Below are 19,687 nucleotides of genomic sequence, written 5' to 3' on the forward strand. Positions count from 1 at the left end.
CTTGGGCGCAAGACCTTCTCTTATAAAAATAAACCACTTTATTTCTCTCCTCCTGCACATGACTTTAAAGGACAAGAATATGGTTATAGCAGCTTCACCTCTCCCTCCAGCTCATATACTTGGCATGTCAGATGATGTAGGACAATCTTATGGATATGGTTACGTTACATCACACTCTTCTTCACCAGCACAGTCTTTAAGCACAGTTACAATGAATGCTTTGCATCTTACACACACAGGTCCACCTGGCCCTTCGCTGGCTGGTGCCTGTAGTTCTCCACTTCATACATGCAGGTTTACCTGGCCCTATGCTGGCTGGTGCCTGTAGTTCTCCACTTCATACATGCAGGTCCACCTGGCCCTATACTGGATGGTGCCTGTAGTTCCACAGCTTCGCACACATCTCACATAACTTTGTTTGCATTCTTCCTCTCCTTTGTCTCTTCTAAGACAATATATAGAGTGTCTCATACCCAGTCTGCCTCTCCCTGCTCCCCTTCTCTTTCACATGGTACAGCAATATACAGACTTTTCTATTGCAGCTATCAACCTCTCAGCTGCCGCCCATCCCTATCCTACAGGAATGGCTCCTATAGCCACACTGCAACCACAGTGCCTTTAATGGCTGCTGGGGGGCTTTTATGCTTAAGGCACTCCTCTTGTCCCATAACAGTAAAGCTCCTGGGAAATTCCTCTTCCCCATCTCTCCAACACATATACTGACATCTCTTACCCCTCTCGTGGGTGCTAAACACTTCACTGGGCTGCTCACACTGCAACATTCCAGCTCTTTGTCTGGTCTCTCACAGACTTTATCTCGGTGGTCTCACTCCAGACCTCACTCCTTTGGCGTTAGATGGGCATAGTGGTAGCCACCACGGCCCCGCCAATCTCCCCCTGCCAGGGGAGCACGAGGGCTACATTTCTGCTTCCAGCTCTGACTGTTCCCAAAGATGTCTCCTCTCTCCCAAATTCTTCTTCTCAATCCCCTTTGTTCTCTCCTCCCCCCTCTTTTCTTTTATCTGACTGTTACACATCCAGGGGCCTATTCATCATTACTAAACTTTCGCTGGAGGTAATTAGGTTTAGAACTCGCATGGAGTTCTACCTAATTACCAGAGGAATTCATCATTCCTCCTCCCTATAACTATCTATTCCGAAAAGCTGTAATTTTTGTGATGACAGCTTTTCAGGAAATAGATAGTTATCCCTGTCTACACTAACTTACCGCAGCTGGAAACAGTGCTGCGCATGCGCTGTTAAATTCGTTAACCCAGCGCATGCGCAGCACTGCCTACACATGCAGTAAGTTTGTGTTCCCCCCCTCTGCTCACCTGCCCCCCCTACCCCCTGCTCACCTCCCCCCCCCCTTCAGCACTTACCTGTCTGCGCAGCAGCCTCCGACTCGTCCTGCTGGTCTGTCACATGGGCTCCCAGCAGACCACAGTACAGATTAGAAAAAAAAAAAGGGGGGGGGTTTCTAATCTTTATTGTGTTCTGCTGGGAGAATACAGTGTCCGACCAGCCTCCGGAGCCACAGGACGTACCAGACCGCCGGAGGAAGACGCCGGGGGACCTGTCCAGCTGGAAGCAGGTAAGTCTGTCCTGCTATTCGCCACATCACAGTGGCGGATAGTAACTCCATCAAATTCCGAAAATTCATAATTTTCGGAATTTGATGAATACCATAATTTCCATATCCCCATACTAATGTATGGGGAGTATGGAAATTAACGCAGGGGGATTTAGCAAGGAGATATCAGTGATATCTCCTGTGCTAAGTGGCTTCATGAATACTAAAATAACGTTATTTAAGGAAAATGTCCTTAAAAACGTTAATTTAGTGTTGATGAATAGGCCCCCCAGTCTCCCCACTCCTGCGTGTCTATCTCTCCAGCCCCTCCTTTACCTGAAAACCGATCCCCAGGGTCTCAGGAATGCAATATCTACAACAGGAAGCAAGCTTTAACACTGAGAGGGGTGTATTTACAAATACCATTCCCTAGAGGGTGTTACAGCTAAATAAAGGACAGACTAGATGGACCAATAGGTTATTATCTGCCACCAAATTCTGTGGGTTTGTATATACTAAAGGTCAATGTTAATCAATTTTGATTGATATAAAATCGATGAAAAAAAATTTTCTTTGATTTTAAATAAATTAAAATCGACCTTTAGTAAATATACCCCTGTTTCACCTTTGTGGGATTTGTTTTATTATATGCCTTTTGTTATCAAATGTGACTGTTTTTCCTGTATTATCTCTGCTTTAAGCTATTCAGTTAATTTACATTGGTAAAAATAAAATTGTTAAAACTAAGAGCCTGATTACAAGACTTATGCAATGCCGATATTTACGCAGATTGAGCGATTGTTAGCCATTGCACATGCGCGAATGCTGCACAGAGGATTCACTTGCAAAGTGAAAGACAGGAGTCATCATTTTGGGGAGGTAACAGCGGATGGCTAGGCAAATGCAGGCGGCGTGTCTGACCATTTAAACTTTTTCATGGGCATGCATAAATTAGCCATTGCAATCTCCTTCGCAGAATGAGAGATCTCTGAGTGTCAGGAGAGCTGCAGTGTATGAGGGAGGTCAGACTTCACTTACAAGCTGCACTGCCTGATCTGCGACAATGTTACCGATGTTTACGCTGTTGTACGTCGTCGGAGAGATATGAGAAGGCAGCAGTTTTCGGCCCCAATGCTCGGCTAAGCTTTGGAAAGCATTACCATATTTTGGCAACTAGGATCCGTAAGAGATAGCAGTTGCAATTGAATTAGCATAAATCTTGAAATCAGGCCCTAAGAACACAAGACCATAACATAAAAACGTGATGTGTTATGAACTTTTTATTGCAAAATGTGTGTTCAATGAGCTCAATTCAATTGAACGCGAATTAAATAGCACCGGGAGGGAGCTACTGGAGCTATTGAATTTAGTGCACTGTTAGTTCGGAGAATGCCTGTTCTCCCACCCCTTGCGCCTTAAAAAGAGTGTTTAGTTATGAGAACGGGCATTCTCCGACTAAACTGCTTGGCGTGATGCTGTTTCCGCGACGCTAAGGGCAGAGAACAGCATCGTGCCTGTACTTTTGACGGATTTCTGCCCGCAGACCTGAAGGGGTGCGGGAAGAATAGTGTATATCTGCACCAATGAGAAATATTAGTAAAAAGCTTGTTAAACTTTTTTTTTTTTTAACAAACATTGAGATTGACCTGAGGAAACCAAGTGTCATTATAGCCCTAACGTAAATGACCTGTGTAATCTAACAACTTGCTTACAGTAATATTGCAAAAGGCAAAGGAGACACTGCAAAAAAAACCAGGAAGTAAAATGTTGCGCACGATAAAGTAAAAAATAAAAAGGTTAATGAGTGTTATCTGCACTAAACTATACTGTAGTATACAATTAGACATGTGCCTCAGAAAAAAAAACAGATTAGACAAGGACAGCAGACAAATATGGATGGCAGTCCAAGGAAACCATTAGATTTCTCTAAATGTAATGCACCGTTGAAACATAAGATTATCATAAACAAAAGATATAAATATAGATTATCAACATGCAAGTCAATCTTCCAATCTAACGTTTCATCAATACTGTGTACATAATCTGCTCCAAATGTGAATGTGGCCAGCACAAGGGGGGAGATGTATTATAGCAGCACTTAACATGCCGCTATATCGCTTCCTGCTTTGCCTTTTTACCGTGGCAAAGCAAGAAGCACTAACGATGAGATGTATAAACATCTCATCGGCCGGAGCGAGGGAGTGATAACTCGCCCCTCCGGCACTCCCCGCTAGAGACTGCAGCACATCAGCCTAGTGCTGATGCGCTGTGTCTCAGTCCCGGCCGGCTCCACTGAGCATGAGTGGGATCTCGCAAGTATCGCAAGATCCCCGCATGCAGCCTGGAGCTGGCAGCCGCCGCAGCATGACAGCGCTGTCCCTACTGAGGGGGTAGGGCAGGGCCAGGCTGTAGCTGTCGATAGCGACAACTACAGCGGGCTGAACGGTCAGGCGATCTGACCATTCATACATTGCCCAGGCTATCGGCGCTGCTATCTTGTAGATAGCAGCACCGATAATGACAGGGGCGCCCCTGTCATTTACCATCAAACACCCAATCATACATTGAGTAGAAGCGGTATCAGCGCACATAATGTGTGCTGATAACGCTTCTGAGCTTCTTACATCTCCCTCAATATACAAAAAAATGGCAGCTGCTCAATCAATCTGGTAGTACTATTTTCAGGTGCATGAAAGGGAGGGGTCATACCAAGTAGAAAAGAGAGGGGGGTTTAACCCCCCATTGTTCCTCAGCACACTGAATTATACTAGCAACAATATATGAACACTATATGGTAATAGAATTTCAGAGATATTAGTTGCATGCATTTGCAAATACATGGGATGCTGCTAGGCCTCGTCAAGGCTTCTCTGTCACTAGCAGTCCCTACACTAAACGGTTCACGTCCGGGGCTCAGAGCACCCCAAAATAACGTTCAGCCCAGGACCCCCCCAGGGCATCACACGAAAAATGGAAAAAGAGTGACAGTGCAGTGTAAAGTATAGAAGTGTGCAAGTAATTACTAAGTGTTAAGGGGTTAAAATATATGTGAAAAATTACATGAATAATAAACAAACATAAAAAGTTGATGTAAAAAGTAACTATGTGTATTAAGTGGTGATGCCCTCAGGAGACCCAGCCAGAGCAGCCTCAATATATAATGCCCAATGCAGATATGAACGTAAATAAGCCCCAGCAGTAAGATGCAGAGTGCAGATTTAGGCCAGAAACAGCATCTCTGACACAGTGGCCCCTGTATACCGATGAGGCTGCTGGGTCAGGTGCATTATCACTCTCACTCCAAGTAGAAACATCATATCATGTGGTGGAGAGTTTTAAAATGGTAAGTGAAGGTATAATACTACTGTGACCAGGGAGACTGAGGTGGTCAGTGGAGGAGTGCGGTAGGCTGAAGTAAGAAGATCCCAGGAGACAAATATTGGCCATGATGGTGTAGGCCAGGTGAGGAGTCCAGGCAAACGTTCACCTGCAGGTCCAAAAAGGCCCAGTATGAGGCGACTAAAGGTCAAAATAGAGGAGAGCTACTTAGGGGGAACTAGGCTACAACCATGGCATGGATTAGTTGCTATGGGCCTGATCGTGAAGTGAGCAGAGCCAGTTTCCTGAATAGAGGACCCTGAGCTTGGGCAGCAAAGCAGTTGTCAGTGGAGCAGTGGTGGTAGGTGAATCTGGCAATTAGGTTTGTCCGCAAGCTCAGAGACAGCCTAGGCTGCAGCTTAGTCTGCTATAAGCAGGCCAAATATGGGAGTCGTTGGGGTGCGATGGATCTACAAAAAAAAAATGCCTTTTTGCATATGACACAAATATAGGCAACAGGGTAGACAAACCAGAAAGGATAAAACAAATGAGTGAGGATCTAGGTAGAATAGAGGAATGGTCAAAAATGTGGTAAATACAGTTTAATGCTAAAAAATTGAAAATCATGCACTTGGGTCTCAAAAATCCAAATGCTGAATATAGTATCAAGCAGTGGTGGCTCCAGAAGTGCGACTGCAGCACAGTCCAAAATTCAACTGAGGAAGCCACACTAACTGCCAGTGAGTCCCAGACGGTGATGTTTGGCAGCATTTGGAAGGGCAGAGGTGTGGCTCCTCTGGAGCCACAACTGGTATCAAGGGTACTATAATGGAAACTACAGAGGAGGAAAGGTTTTTAGGAGTCACTATTTCAGAAGATCTGAAAGCACGGAAGCAATGTAACAAAGCAATGAGAAAGTCAAGTCAGATGCTTGGTTGAATGGGGTGAGAAATCAGTAGCAGGAAGAAAAAAGTAATAATGCCCCTGTATAGGTCACTGGTACGGCCTCATCTCGAATGCAGTGATTCTGGAGGCCATGGGGAAATGGAGTCTGTCCCACTTAGACCCAGGGCAGACCCCTTTCACATGTGGCACTGACCTAGGTTATGCCCGGGTCGGCACCGTTCACACTGCATCCGAGCGAAGTGGAACTCTTCTGCCAGCGCTTGGAGATGCGCCGGGAAATCTGTATCTCCCCATGTTTAAACAGTGCCCAGGTTGAACGACCCAGGGACGACTGCAGGGTTATACAGGAAATTCCCGTGTTAAGACCTGCAAGCTACCTGGGCTAGATTGTCGGGCTCGGAATCCAACCCTGGCCCCATTTGCACCAAGCAGGAATCCTGGTTACCCGGCAATAACCCAGGTTTTAGACTGCTGTGTAAATGGAGTATAAATGGAAGGTTTGAAAGCAAAGCATTTTCTAGCAGTTGTGTGGTGTGTGTACTGTAAATTAGACTTTTGCAGAGAAAAAAAAAGCTATTTTTAAACAAATAGTTCCCTACATTTTGCAGCCCCCAAAATTGTGCTGTATTATGGTGCAGAAGCCTCAGTTTGCCTTATTATAGAAACAATCCTGAAAGTAGATCAGGAAAATTAACTAGAACCAAAAGTAACCCTAAAAACCATGGGCTTGCTATAACAGTAGATCAGTATGTATTCTGTGGGTATATCACATGGTAATGATTTTAAAAACTGTTGTGTGGATTAGCAGATCCTGCAAAATTATCTCTTCTACCAAGCACAAAATAATCTGCTCCTTAACTTCCCACTAATGTACTATTGTGTTGACTTCATTAATGATGAGAAGGGTGTTTAAAAACAAACAAACAAAAAAAAACATTGATTACTTCAGCACAGGTAATTGCAATAAAGTATGAATAGCATTTAGCATCAGATGAAAGATGTCACAATAGCTAGGTGGCCTGAATTATCCATCTACTTGCCCTCTAATACTCCTTTCAGACTGACGACCTGGGAAATGCAAGGTTCTATCAACCCATGAATTTCCCAGATCTCAGTCCATGACCCTGGTGCAGAACAGACTCTGACCTGGGTCGCTCCCTTTCACACATAGAGGTCTATGTACTAAGCCTTGGCGAGAGATATAGTGGATGGAGATAAAGTACCAACCAAACAGCTCCTATCATTATTGAAACACAGCCTGCAATGTGAAAGTTAGGAGCGGATTGGTTGGTACCTTATCTCTCTCCAAGGCTTAGTAGTGTAGACCCCATAGTCTAGACCCATGTCGGTGCACGCACACCGGCAAAAACCTAGGTATTTTGGCAATGTGTGAAAAGGGCATTAGATATATGTCACTAAAATAAACTAGTAATCATGTATATATGTTCTTATTTAAATGAGAAGTATGGCATACATTTAATTTAAAAAATAAAAAATAAATACAGTATTATTATGCAAATATATGTGGTGCAAAGGTTTAAATTAATATCACCACATTTTACCAATGAGGAAAACATGCCATTGATGCTTTCAGAAGTCAGTCTGATCCATTTATGAATATTTCATTTACCTAGGGTTTTACTGCAGACATACACAGGCCACAACATATAATTACAGTATGTGTAAATATAGTCACTGCAGAATATTACAGCAAACACCGCCAGTAATATCAACAGCAGAATGAAATAAATTATACCGGCATTAAACTAGCTTTTAAAATATAATTATTGAGAGTTCAAGTATTCAGTGACCATAAAGATAAAACAAATGGATTATATATTCTTCCAGCCTGACACTAGATGGTGTGAGTACTGCCAGGTACTACTGTATTGTTCAAAGTTTATTTGTTTTTCTCATTGGCAAATGGTGCTCGCTGCTGTATGAAAAATAGTAAAATTATTATTCAAAAATAATCTTGCTAGGCACATGTGTTACTTGTCACTTGCACATGTGAGACAGTGACAGTGGAGATACCTTATTTCAATCCGTATCTATTTTCAACTAGCTGAATTGTAGACATAAATAATGTTCTATTTTTAGAATAGAAAAGGAACATTGATTATGCATTGTGTGCAGTGCTCCTCCTCCTCCTTGCTTGTATCAGCGAAAGACGATTAGAGAGATGAAACAGAACGTATTGTAAGCCTGTGACATTGATCATGACTGAGTCATTGTTTTGCACGAGGAAGCAGAATGAGCATAGTCCCTCCCTGTTCTCATTACCTACTGTGATGTTAGGGGGGAGGAGGAGCAGCCTGCTGCTGCTGCTTTAGCAGAGTTGCCTTGAGGCAAGACAGGAACAAGCACTATCTATCTATTCAAGACGCTGCTGGAGGAATTATGCTGGGCACACCATGAGCTGGCGGCCTAATAGCTCCCAGGGAGTAGTCCTGACAGCTTACCATGCCTCCAACAAAGCTGCTGCAACAGGTGGTCATGCCAAGGACTCCCAGGTCTCCCCGAGAAGGTAAGAGACAGATGGATCCTGGGAGAGAGCAGTAATAGTCCAGCACCTGTTATGGCAGGAATAGCTCCTGTGTGTGGCTGTGCGCACAAGTGTGTATACATTACACACCAAATGAAAGATTCAAGAATAACTTTCTGCAGGACAAATATTTAACTACATAACTAAATTGTGGTTCTATTAACAATATCATATCTTATAACTGATATAAAGAATCAGACTGGTGCCATATATACTGTTACCTGCCTCTATCAGGAGGGGGCTACCATCTAAATATTGTACTTTAATATATGAATGAATGTGTAAATAAATTTTATTTGGAGCTCTGTGTGTCTGCTTACAGTATGAGAGTGTAATAGTGACATCTGCATTCATGATGGACAGCCTGATTCTGTGTTACTGCTTGTCCATTAGTTCATACATTCACTTAAAAGTACAAAGGTTTCGTTTGGAAGGTGTTGACCTGTTTCTAAATCTATGTATGCATATATTAGTTGTAAAGATTGTACTTTGCACTCCTATACATTTGCTTCTTGTTGTGGTGATTGTACTTTGCACTCCTATACATTTGCTTTTAGTATTGGCGCTGTGACAACATTCTCTGTAGCCTGTGTGTTCTACAATGTAAAATATATGTAAATAAAAGTACTTGTACTGTATCACTCACTATTTTTAGCTGTAAACTACATAATTCGGAATGATGCTACAGTTTGTCTTATATAATTTAAAGGGACACTAATGTAACAAATCCCTTTCTTAGGTTACTTATGCCTGTAAAGTTGTAAAATAAAATGTTAATAACAACAAAAATACTTTGTTGTATTGCACTGGAATGAACGTGTAAATTTCTTTGGGGTCAATCCAATTAGCTGCGATGATCTTGCGGGTGCGAATCATTGCGGCAGTGGTCGCACTTTACAGCAGCCCAGATTCGCTTAAAAGTCCCCACAGCCCCATAGGGCTCCGAGCAAAATTAAGCGAATTCGGACTTGGAGCGAGCCGCGAACGGTGTGAGTTGCCGGCGTTTAAACGCCAATGCAAAGGCAACTCGCACCTTTCGCATTTAATTGGATTGACCCCTTTGTGTCTATAAAACAGCCTTCAGGGGCCTGACCATTACACAACTTTTAGAACGATGCGACCAAAACCAGGTCGCATTGTTCACAAAGTCGTGTAATGGATAGCCGACAAGGACCAGCGATGCGCGTGCACGCTGGGTCTTTGCCGACCCCGACTATCTACGGAACATGCCCACTATCTACGGAACCTGACGACGCTCATCAGGTTCGGCATGTTCAGAGATAGGAGGTTGGACTCCTGCACTGAATGACGTTCAGTGAACGCCGTTCAGTGCGGGCACCACACCTCGGCGATCTGAAGGTCTGAACGCTAGTCTTTCAGGTCGCTTAGTGGATAGGCCCCTTTATACATTCACTTTTTGATATTGCATATTTCATTCATTCATTCAGTTAGCTCTGGTTATGCTTCCCAAGTTGTAGACTAGAATATTTGGAATTATTTGTAAAAGGTGGCAGACTATTAGGACTGAGGGCCAAAAAAGCTGCAATATATTTTAAATCCCAAATAAATAGGGACTTGGGGAATTATTGTATATCTACTAGTTGTGAGAATCTCTTAGTTTGAATATGTTCTTTATACCCAGAAACTGTTTAGTGCAATTTGAATAAATGTTAGTTTCAAATTTGATTTGCTATGAAATATTTAATTTTAAAACTTACCAAAAAATGAAGTAACTTGCCCTGTTCATAGGTATTTACGCGGCTCCATTTACTGTCCAGGATGGCTTGTCAATCATATTACAATTGTGGGAGCAGCATAAGATAGTAAATCACTGAGAGTAAGGGGCATATTTATTAGTAATTGTGGTGCCCCCACTAATAATTATTCCTTAACGCTGCAATTTGCAGCGATAAGGAATCTTTCTTTAAATAACTGTATCATCTGAAGGTCTCTGGAACAGGGGCGCTGATAAGAGCCCTTCCTAGTGATCAGTAAGAAGTAAAGTGATTGCAAGCGGACTAAATGGATCAGAAGGATCCCTCTCCCCATAAGACCGTTGTATAGCCAATAGGCTACAATGGCTAACTCCATCTGAAGATGGCTTTAGCTGCCAGGGCCAAGCTTTGGCATGCAAAGCATTCTGGAGCTTGGTCAAGTTGCAAATTAAGCAGCTCCCAATAACAGCTGCTTTTGCGAATGAAAAATGAAGAACCGCAGGAGATATAGGAGATTATTTTTTTATGGGTATCTCCACAAAACGTCTGTTTTCAGGGGACGTCCTACAGGCGCTTGTTTTCCATATGGAAAAGCACTAGCATTACAAAAGCTCAGCTGCTTTCTTGCTGACAAAAAGTAGTGTAGGGGAGAGCGAGTCACAGGGGTCAATCCTATTATGTGCGAGTTGCAGTTGCAACGGCGTTAAAACGCTGGCAATGGAGTGGTACCTCTCACCCTTTGCAAGTCCACTCCGAGCCCGAATTTGCTGAGTTTTGCTTGGAACCCTATGGGGCTGTTCATGAAGCATGCTAAATGTCCATCTAACAATGTAAAGCACACCTACACATCCCATATACACAGCTAGTGACCTTATGCATACCAATTGAGGATATTATCTCAACTGGTTTTCCATTTGGAGTGATCAAATCTGTGCAGCAGAAGAGCCAATTCAACCACATCCTTGTGCAGTGATTTTGAAGTTAAGTATCAGCCCCAAATCTATGTTCTCCACTACTATTGTTTCAATATGAATACTCATGCATTCACTATGTTTAAAGCATCACTCCCTACTAGGGAGACATTAAATGGAGCTCAAGGGGCTGCCTAGTGCGGCCATTCCTCCAGGGGTTCTGTGGTTCGTCCCATATTTTGTGAGTTGCAGGACCAATCGGAAGCAGCAATCATGGGGATTAAGTGCCTGATTCAGACCCGCTCGTGAGCGCTCGCAAGCGGGTCGATGGTGCCCTAGTGCGCATGCGCACGATGGAGGCTGCTCCGTCGTGCGCATGTGCGAGATCCGGCTAGCGACGGGGAAGCCGTCGCTCCGGGTCTCGCACCAAAGGGGGCGTGCTGTCGATGTTGATTGACAGCACGCCCCCTTTGGTGGGCGTGCCAAGGGCGTGGCTGCCAGACGGAGGCCTACGGTTCCATGGGACCGCCTACGGTCTGGGTCCGGCCCCACTGACATCACTAGTGATGTCAGTGGGAGTGATTTTGGCTCTGATAGAGCCAAAATCACTCCAGGGCTTGCGGTCACCGAGACCCTATGGTTGCGATGATCTTGACCATCGTGACCATCTTTTTGGCCGCTCGCATATGCTGTGGGTGGTCATCCACAGCTATGCGAGCGGCCGGGAGGCCGCTCCAAGTTTAGGTAGGAGGGCCCTGATTTCAGAGCGAGCGCTCTGGTCAGAGCGTCCGGCTCTGAATCAGGCCCTAAGTTCTGATTTTTATGTATAGTATTACAACTAAGTGACATACTATACAGAAATTAAATGCAAAGGGGAGAAGACAGATAGGGTATCAGCAAGTGAAAGTTTCCAAAAGTATAAATTTGCCAAATTATATATCTTGTATTCCGATCTTTTCAGTCATTATTTATTTCATGTTTTAAATTTCATGTTAAACTATGATGCATAGTGAAGTAGTGAGTAATAAGGACATAGGGAGAGAGATACCTGTTCTTTCATGAATAAAATGGTGCATCTTGCAACAAAATCTTGATATTTTTGTGAACAGTGCCATCTAATTCTCCACAGTCCTACATTACACAATTAGTAAGTGAACAGCTGTAAAATATTTATCTGGTAAACAGCAACATTGTTGTTTAACAGAGAAACAGTTGCTGATGTTGTGGATTCATATTTTCTCCAATTGCCTGTAATCTCTCACCATGCTGGACAATATGCCAAGCTGACCAGTGTTGCTTTTTATGGCTTGTTTACAGAGACATGACTTCTTGCTACTCACCCCTTTGCTTTTGTTTACACATAAACCTGCACAAGATACACATTTTTTGTTTATGATCCAGTAAAAGTGGTATTTTGATCTATATAATTTGGTGGAAAGAGACAAAAAGATTTAAATAGTGAACGAGAACAAGTTTTAAAGCAATATTGTTTTCTGTATTTGCAAACAGGGAGGTAACGTGTGAGAGGTGAGGTAATGCCGTATATGGACATTGTATGAATGTTACTGAATAACCCATTCAAGTTTTACAGTTTTATTGTACACTATGTTGTATATGCAATAGGAAAACAACCTATTTATTGCTTTGCTCATGCACATACTAATAAGCAATGCTGTTTTGTTAACTGGCATTTATTTATTTATTTTAAATATAATGGTACCCACAAGTCTTTTGCAATAGTATACTGCTATAGAATAATTAATGGCGATTAAAGGGGTAATATAACCTTATTAATAGACATGATTTTACAGATTTGTTTGACAAACCATATAGTCATGAGATTCTGATGCAAATGGGTAAGAATCTGATTAGGAAATGCACTTAAACATTCTTAGCTAAGAAAAATGGTAAATTCTCCGTACCTCAAGTACCTAAATGTATGTTAAAATTGAGTACAAAACTTTACGTGCTTTAAGGCCCTTAGCCACTGGCATTGTGTGCATAAAAAATGCCTAGAAAAAAGACACATGTGTTTGATAACGGGTTCACATGTAAATGCATGGAAAACATCAGTATTTATGCAATCATTTGAATAGCTTATTCATTAAAATGTGTAAATAAAATGCAAAAATAGCCTTGTTCTTTACATAAAAAATCCAAACTTTTTTTTTTTCTTTTTTGCAATCCAGTGTGATTTTAATTTTGTAAATGTCATCCATCGGAAGTATTAAATTGTAATCCATGGGAATTCACGAGAAGTTTTCTCAACCTTTAATTCGCAACAATTTCAATAAGAAATCTTCTTATAATCAATGGGAAATGAAAAACTATTCGAGACTCTGTAATTTGCTCTCTGGAAGGCCCATCGTAGAATGACTGTGAATGAAGTTGATTCTCTAATGTTGGTAATAAAAAGAGTCACAGGGAGCGATTCAGCTGCGGATGTATATGCTACCGCAGCTGCTAACATGTCAGCAGCTGTAATATGGTAATGCTGCAGGAGGCGTCACACCTCCTGCATACATTACTGATCTGGGCTGCGTCTTTGGCAGCAGACTGTCAAACACTGACAGTCTGCAGGCAAACTGCTTGCAATATTGCATACCTGTACTGCACATGTGCGGTATGTGTCCGGCACATGTGCAGATTCCCGACCATCAGGAATCTGGGATCATCCCCACAAACCTGTGATGTTCAGTCCATGTCAATTGGCTGTCAAGTCATATTAGGTTTCTTTAAATTAATAGTACTGTATATCAGAATGAATTGGCCATTGACATGAATGGGAGGAAGGTTCAGCACAATTATCCTTACTCCTATGGTGAAGGGGCTCACCTCTTATATAATGTAATGGAGAATGAAAATACAGACCATATTGTGTTTTGTAGCAAACTATCCAGCACACACACAAATATAACCTACACTATTGGCTGAGAACTGATTTCCGTGGTACATTTTGCATTTATATTACCTAATGCAATGCTTGGTTTTCTCCAAGGTAACATGGAACCCCAAGTTGATAATATTACAGTTTGTTTTTTATTTGTAGTTTTCTCAGCAGTTATATGAAAGTAACCAGAGCAGTTCTGTCTTCAGTTGGGTATATTTTCATCAGCCTCTCCAAATTTACATCAGAATTGGGAAACTTCAATGGAGTTAGGACAGTGGGGATCAGAGGGCAGTTTGGGGAACTCAGAGGTATCATGCAGTTCTCATGACCAGAGTGGAGATCCATATGGAACCTCAATACACCCTAAAAATGTGTATTATGTAAACATAATGAGTATTTTACTTAATTCTAGGTAGGCGTATGTTTTAGTTTGCTTGAATTATACTGCTGACTAGTGCATTCTTGCTTTTTATAGTACATTATTCCACATATCCTGTTTTGGTTTGTGTGTCCATTCTTATATACAGCAGTGTTAAGTAAACAGTGGGAGTATGTTATGATATAACATTTCCTTAACTTTATAACTTCCACATAATACAGGTGTGCTGCTCTTAGCTAAACAATGAGAGACAAATGATTTATGGGGGAAAAATGATCAAACATCCTGTACTAAAATATTGCAGTAAAATTTCCTCTTAAGGTTGGAAACTATTTGTATCATAGTTTTGTGGTGATGTGAACAGATTTGGCTGTATTGTAATATTATTAGCAGCATAACCTGCAGTGTTAGTTCACATACATAACCAAAGTTTACATATGTGCAAGGAGCAGGCCGGCACGGACGGAGGGATCTAATCTGATCCCGCTACGCAACCTGGCTCTCCTTCCCATCGGATCCAACGCCATTTGAAGATGACAGTTTTCTGTAGGCAAACTTGGAAACCTTTCTGTTTTTTAAGTTTGAATAGAAGGCCATTTCTAAAAACATGTGGAAAGTACTGTTTCCGCCCATAATTGATGATGAATAGGCGCCAAAATGTGTTGCATTTAGGTTTGCACAATACAAATGTAGCCACGCTCATTGTAGCAGCGATGTGTGGGCACACGCATCGTGGTATAGCGCCAGAGCCGTAACTAGACTTTTTGGCGGCCTGTGCCAGAGAGAGCATTGGAGCCCTTACACATTTTTTTAAATAGAAAGATAAGATGCACCTAAAAAAGGGCCATGGCCTCATAGGGAAGGGACAGGGAAGAGATAGGGGTACTCTTGGGGCAGCCAGGAGATGCTGGGGATAAAAGAAGAGGAAGCTACTAGTGAGAATGATAGTAAACAGGAAAATTGACAGGCCCAAACAGCGCCCCCTGCCCTGCAGTGCCCTGTGCTATGGCACTGGTCGCACTACCCTAGTTACGGCCCTTTATAGCGCAGCACTCGCCAGGCTGCGACTTGTCACAGCCAGCATTTCTCCATTTAAGTATATGGCATGCGCGTGCATCATGAGATAGATAAGCGTGGCTATGCCTGTAAATAAAAAAAAATGTACAGTATGTTGCTGGCATAATATCAGTTTTTTGCATTTGTGTTTTTCAAAATGTGAAGCGTCATGCAAACATGATTCTTACTAGAGATGCACCAAATAGAGACTATTAATTCAGCAATTCCTTAACTTTGATGTTTCACTGAAGTAGAAAGGATAGGTTATCCACTCGGAACAAAAGCAGGAAGATTTTCTAAATGACCATCTATCCTCCCCTATAGTGTCTTTTAAAGCTTATGTATGTAAAGTAATTTGATTGCATTATGGTCCTCATTCAGAGCCACTCGCTAGCGGCAGTACACTCGTTCCGAGCGATGTTCGCACATCTGCGCATGCGTACGGATCGTTATACGCATGCGCGAACCAGTCAGTGCAGCCGAAATTCATGTGCTCGCAATATAGCGAATGCCTGCTATTTTGAGTGACAGAATGAGGCGTATGTGGGTGGTAACAGGGGAAGGTGCTTGAAAATGGGGAGTGGAGATTCGAACGCAGGCGTGCTTAAAGGTCAAAACGGGCGTTTTAAGGGAGTGCATAATTAATCCAGCAGCGTCATTGACCACGTCACTTGGTTTTTTTTAACTCAGAACTGCTCGCAAAATACTGGTTGAAAAAACCAACCACAAGAATAGCGAGCAGTTCATACGCTGGTCGATGTACTCGATTAATCTAATAAATAGCAGACATGACGTATGGTGCGAGCGGCCAGGGGGCGTTTTTAAAAAATAAACGAGCGTATGTTTTGCTCGCTCGTTCAGACTTAGAGGTGTGAACAGACTGCAATTTGCGAACGGATCATTTGAATAGCCACCCCTTGTTTTTGAACGAACGACCGCAAATAGCGAACGGGTCTGAATCAGGCCCCATGTTCTTTTTGTCCTCCCTATACTACTATTACCAGATGTTAAATGCAGTTTAATAAAATATATATATATATATATATTATAGTGCCTTTCCTTGTTTTGTTGCCTCACGACCTGGAATTGGATTGTTTGAAGGTGTACATCATTTCATTCACAGAACATGCCTACAATTGTGAAGTTGTGTTTTTTTTTTTATATTGTGAATCAAACAACATTTAGGAGAACATAAACAGAAAACATCAGCGTGCATAACTTTTCACCCCCCCCCCCCTAAAGTCAGTACTTTGTCAAGCCATTTTCTGCAGAAATTACAGCTGCAAGTCGCTTTGGATAAGTCTCTATGAGCTTGCCACATCTTGCCCCTGGGATTTCTGACCATCCACATGCACAGATACAACAGTCTCTGCTGTGGAACTCTGCAGCTCCTTCAGGGTTACCTTAGGTCTCTGTGCTGCATCTCTGATTAAGGCCCTCCTTGCCTGGTCTGTGAGTTTTGTTGGGCGGCCCTTTCTTGGCAGATTTGTTGTGGTACCATTTTCTTTCCATTTGATGATGATGGATTTGATGGTGCTCCAGGGGATCATCAAAGATTTGGATATTTTCTTATAACCCAACCCAGAATTGTACTTCTCAACAACTTTGTCCCTGACTTGTTTGGAGAGCTCCTTGGTCTTCATGTTGTGATGCCTCTTGCTTAATGGTGTTGCAGCCTCTGGGGCCTTTCAGAAAAGGTGTGTTTATACTGACAGATCATGTGACACTTAGATTTCACACAGGTGGACTTCATTTCACTAATTATGTGACTTCTGAAGGTAATTGGTTGCACCAGAACTTTTTAGGGGCTTCATAGCAAAGGGGGTGATTACATATGCAAATGCCAGTTTACAGAATTTTATTTATAAAGATTCTTTCTTGTATATATTTTTCTAATTTCACTTCTTCACTATTTTGTGCAGATCCATCACATAAAATTCAGATAAAAATTACAGGTTGTAATGTAACAAAAAAGGTAACAAGCCAAGGGGGGTGAATATTTTTGCAAGGCACTACGTGTGTGTAAATTATATAATTTTTTTTATTTTTTTTTACTGATAATAGATCCTATGGGAATGTACTAAGCCATCGAGAGAGATCAAGTACAAAGCAATCTGCTCATAACTGCCATTTTTTTCAAACACAACAGTAAAGTAACAATTAGGAGCTTATTGGTTGGTACTTTGCTGTATCTCTCTCCATGTTGTCACTCTCCAAGGCTTAATACATCTCCCCCCCCAGTCTATAAGCATACAGCTACAAATGCAATAGTCTAGGCCACAGGTTCTTAAACTCGGTCCTCAGGACCCCAAACAGTGCTTGTTTTCCAGGTCTCCTCACAGAATCACAAGTGTGGATCTTTTAAAATGTGTCGGTGAGTAATGAATACACCTGTGCACCTGCTAGGTGACCTGGAAAACTGAACTGTTGGGGTCCTGAGGACCAAGTTTGAGAACCACTGGTCTAGGCTAATCATATTTGGTGGATGTTCCTCAATTTTGTACACCCTCTAGTGCAGGGGTTCCCAAGCACGGTCCTCAAGGCACACTAACAGTCCAGGTTTTAAGGCTAATCATAGCTGGGCACAGGTGACTTAATTAGTGCCTCAGTTATCTTGATTTAACCATCTATGCTTAAGCATGGATATCACTAAAACCAGGACTGTTAGTGTGCCTTGAGGACCGTGGTTTGGAATCACTGCTCTAGTGAATGGAGTGCAAATAGGCCTTTAAAATAGAGATAATTGTTCCCTATGCCAAACTGCTTAGTGAATAGGAGGACCAAACACAGCATATACTCCTAAATCCCCTTAATCATGTTGCAGAGGAGTGCGCTCCAGAGCTATCTCCTATTTTGGCCAGCCACCTTTACCAGAATGGCTGGCGGGATGAGTTACTGAGTTACTGTGTGTGCGAGACCCAGAGCCCTAGCACCTTCTTAGGGTGTGTGATGAATGCTGCATGGAGATGCAGCACCTATTCCTCTGGAGTGTGAGTACCGCTCTTACTACCACTGTTTCTTATTACATATACCGGTTACTTTGTGAATCACCTCTGATAGCGGTGTAACATCTGCTACAGCTGTTATCATTCATAAACCTGCAAGCTTGGTTAAGAACAAACTGTATATATATATTTATTTGGGAGTGTATGTAATTGGGGGCGCCGGTGCTACTTTAAATTCACAGGGCATCTCGTCTAGTCTCAGAGTATCCCTGTTAGCCATATACAGCATCGTATACCGCCAGCATCCCTCACACTGCAATTATATGTACAGTACACCATCATACATCCCAACTTTTTCCCCCGGGGAGTCGGGACTTGTGCATGCCCAAAAAGGGGGTGTGGCCTGATCGTAAAGAGGGCATCTCCGAGAAACTGGGCTGCCCCCGGGCTTCCCCCCCAACATCTATTCTCGCTCTGCATACCCCCAACTTCCCCCTCAACCGCTGGACACTGTGGCCCGCGGACGGGACAGTCCCAGAAAAATGGGACTGTCCCGCTGAATGCGGGACAGTTGGGAGGTATGCACCATGTATCACAGAGCACCAGTCATCATCACCATAATGAGCATCTTGCACAGATGTTAACCAAATAAAGAATTATCTGCGCTCCTTGTTATTTGGTTAAGAGTGGTTTTTGTCTATATCTAGAGTACTACAGATTCACTCTGTAGGAGCAGCAGAGAAGTAATTAGTAAATTGCTGAATAATTCTATTTTATTCTTATAAAACATACTATATATGCACCCGAATTCTATGTTATTGTATATATCTTGCACAGATCATCGTACACAGACGGAGCACAAAACCAGAGAATCCAGTACACAGAGACAGAGCGTTGCAGCCTGCACACAGCAGCATCTGGTACACATCCAGCATCCTGAGTGGCCTGGGTGTGGGGGGTATCAGGTTGTGGCCACTGCAGACCCATCGGCTCCTCCCACCGGTGTCTGACAGCCCTGAGGAAGAGGAGAGAGCCAGTATGAGTACCTGTCAGACAGCAGGAAGTGGCGTACTCCTCCGTCTCCTCGGCACAGTACAGCGCGTGCGGGAGCCCCTGGGTGCAGGGCCGGTGCAAGGTTTCTTGGCACCCTAGGCACTTCTTCAACCTTGCACCCCCCCCCCCCTCTCTCGGATAGCTACACAAGCCCGTATGCAGTGCCCCAGGTACTGGCCCCCCTATGCAGTGCCCCTTATATAATGCCCCCAGTAGTAGTCCCCCCCCCCCCCCTAACCAACAAGTGGCCCCAGGAGTAGTCCCCCCACCTGTGCAGTGCTCCCAGTAGTAATCCCCCCACCTGTGCAGTGCACCCAGTATTGTCCCCCCACCTATGCAGTGCACCCAGTATTGTCCCCCCACCTATGCAGTGCCCCCAGCAGTAGTCCCCCACCT

The 19,687-nt window shown here is 43.0% G+C and overlaps 1 protein-coding gene across 1 annotated transcript in view; it reads left to right on the forward strand.

The window, feature by feature from the left end:
• Positions 1-8,103: 8,103 nt before the first annotated feature.
• Positions 8,104-19,687, forward strand: part of ARHGAP18 (Rho GTPase activating protein 18) — a 165,623-nt gene continuing 154,039 nt past the window's right edge. The window contains exon 1 of the mRNA XM_088451377.1: positions 8,104-8,324. Within this exon, the coding sequence (XP_088307503.1) occupies positions 8,212-8,324 (113 nt within the window). The 5' untranslated portion in view covers positions 8,104-8,211. The remainder of the gene's footprint in view (positions 8,325-19,687) is intronic.

Source organism: Taudactylus pleione, unplaced genomic scaffold, assembly GCF_031769625.1.
Source record: "Taudactylus pleione unplaced genomic scaffold, aTauple2 ptg000006l, whole genome shotgun sequence".
In the NCBI taxonomy this organism is placed as follows: Eukaryota; Metazoa; Chordata; class Amphibia; order Anura; family Myobatrachidae; genus Taudactylus; species Taudactylus pleione.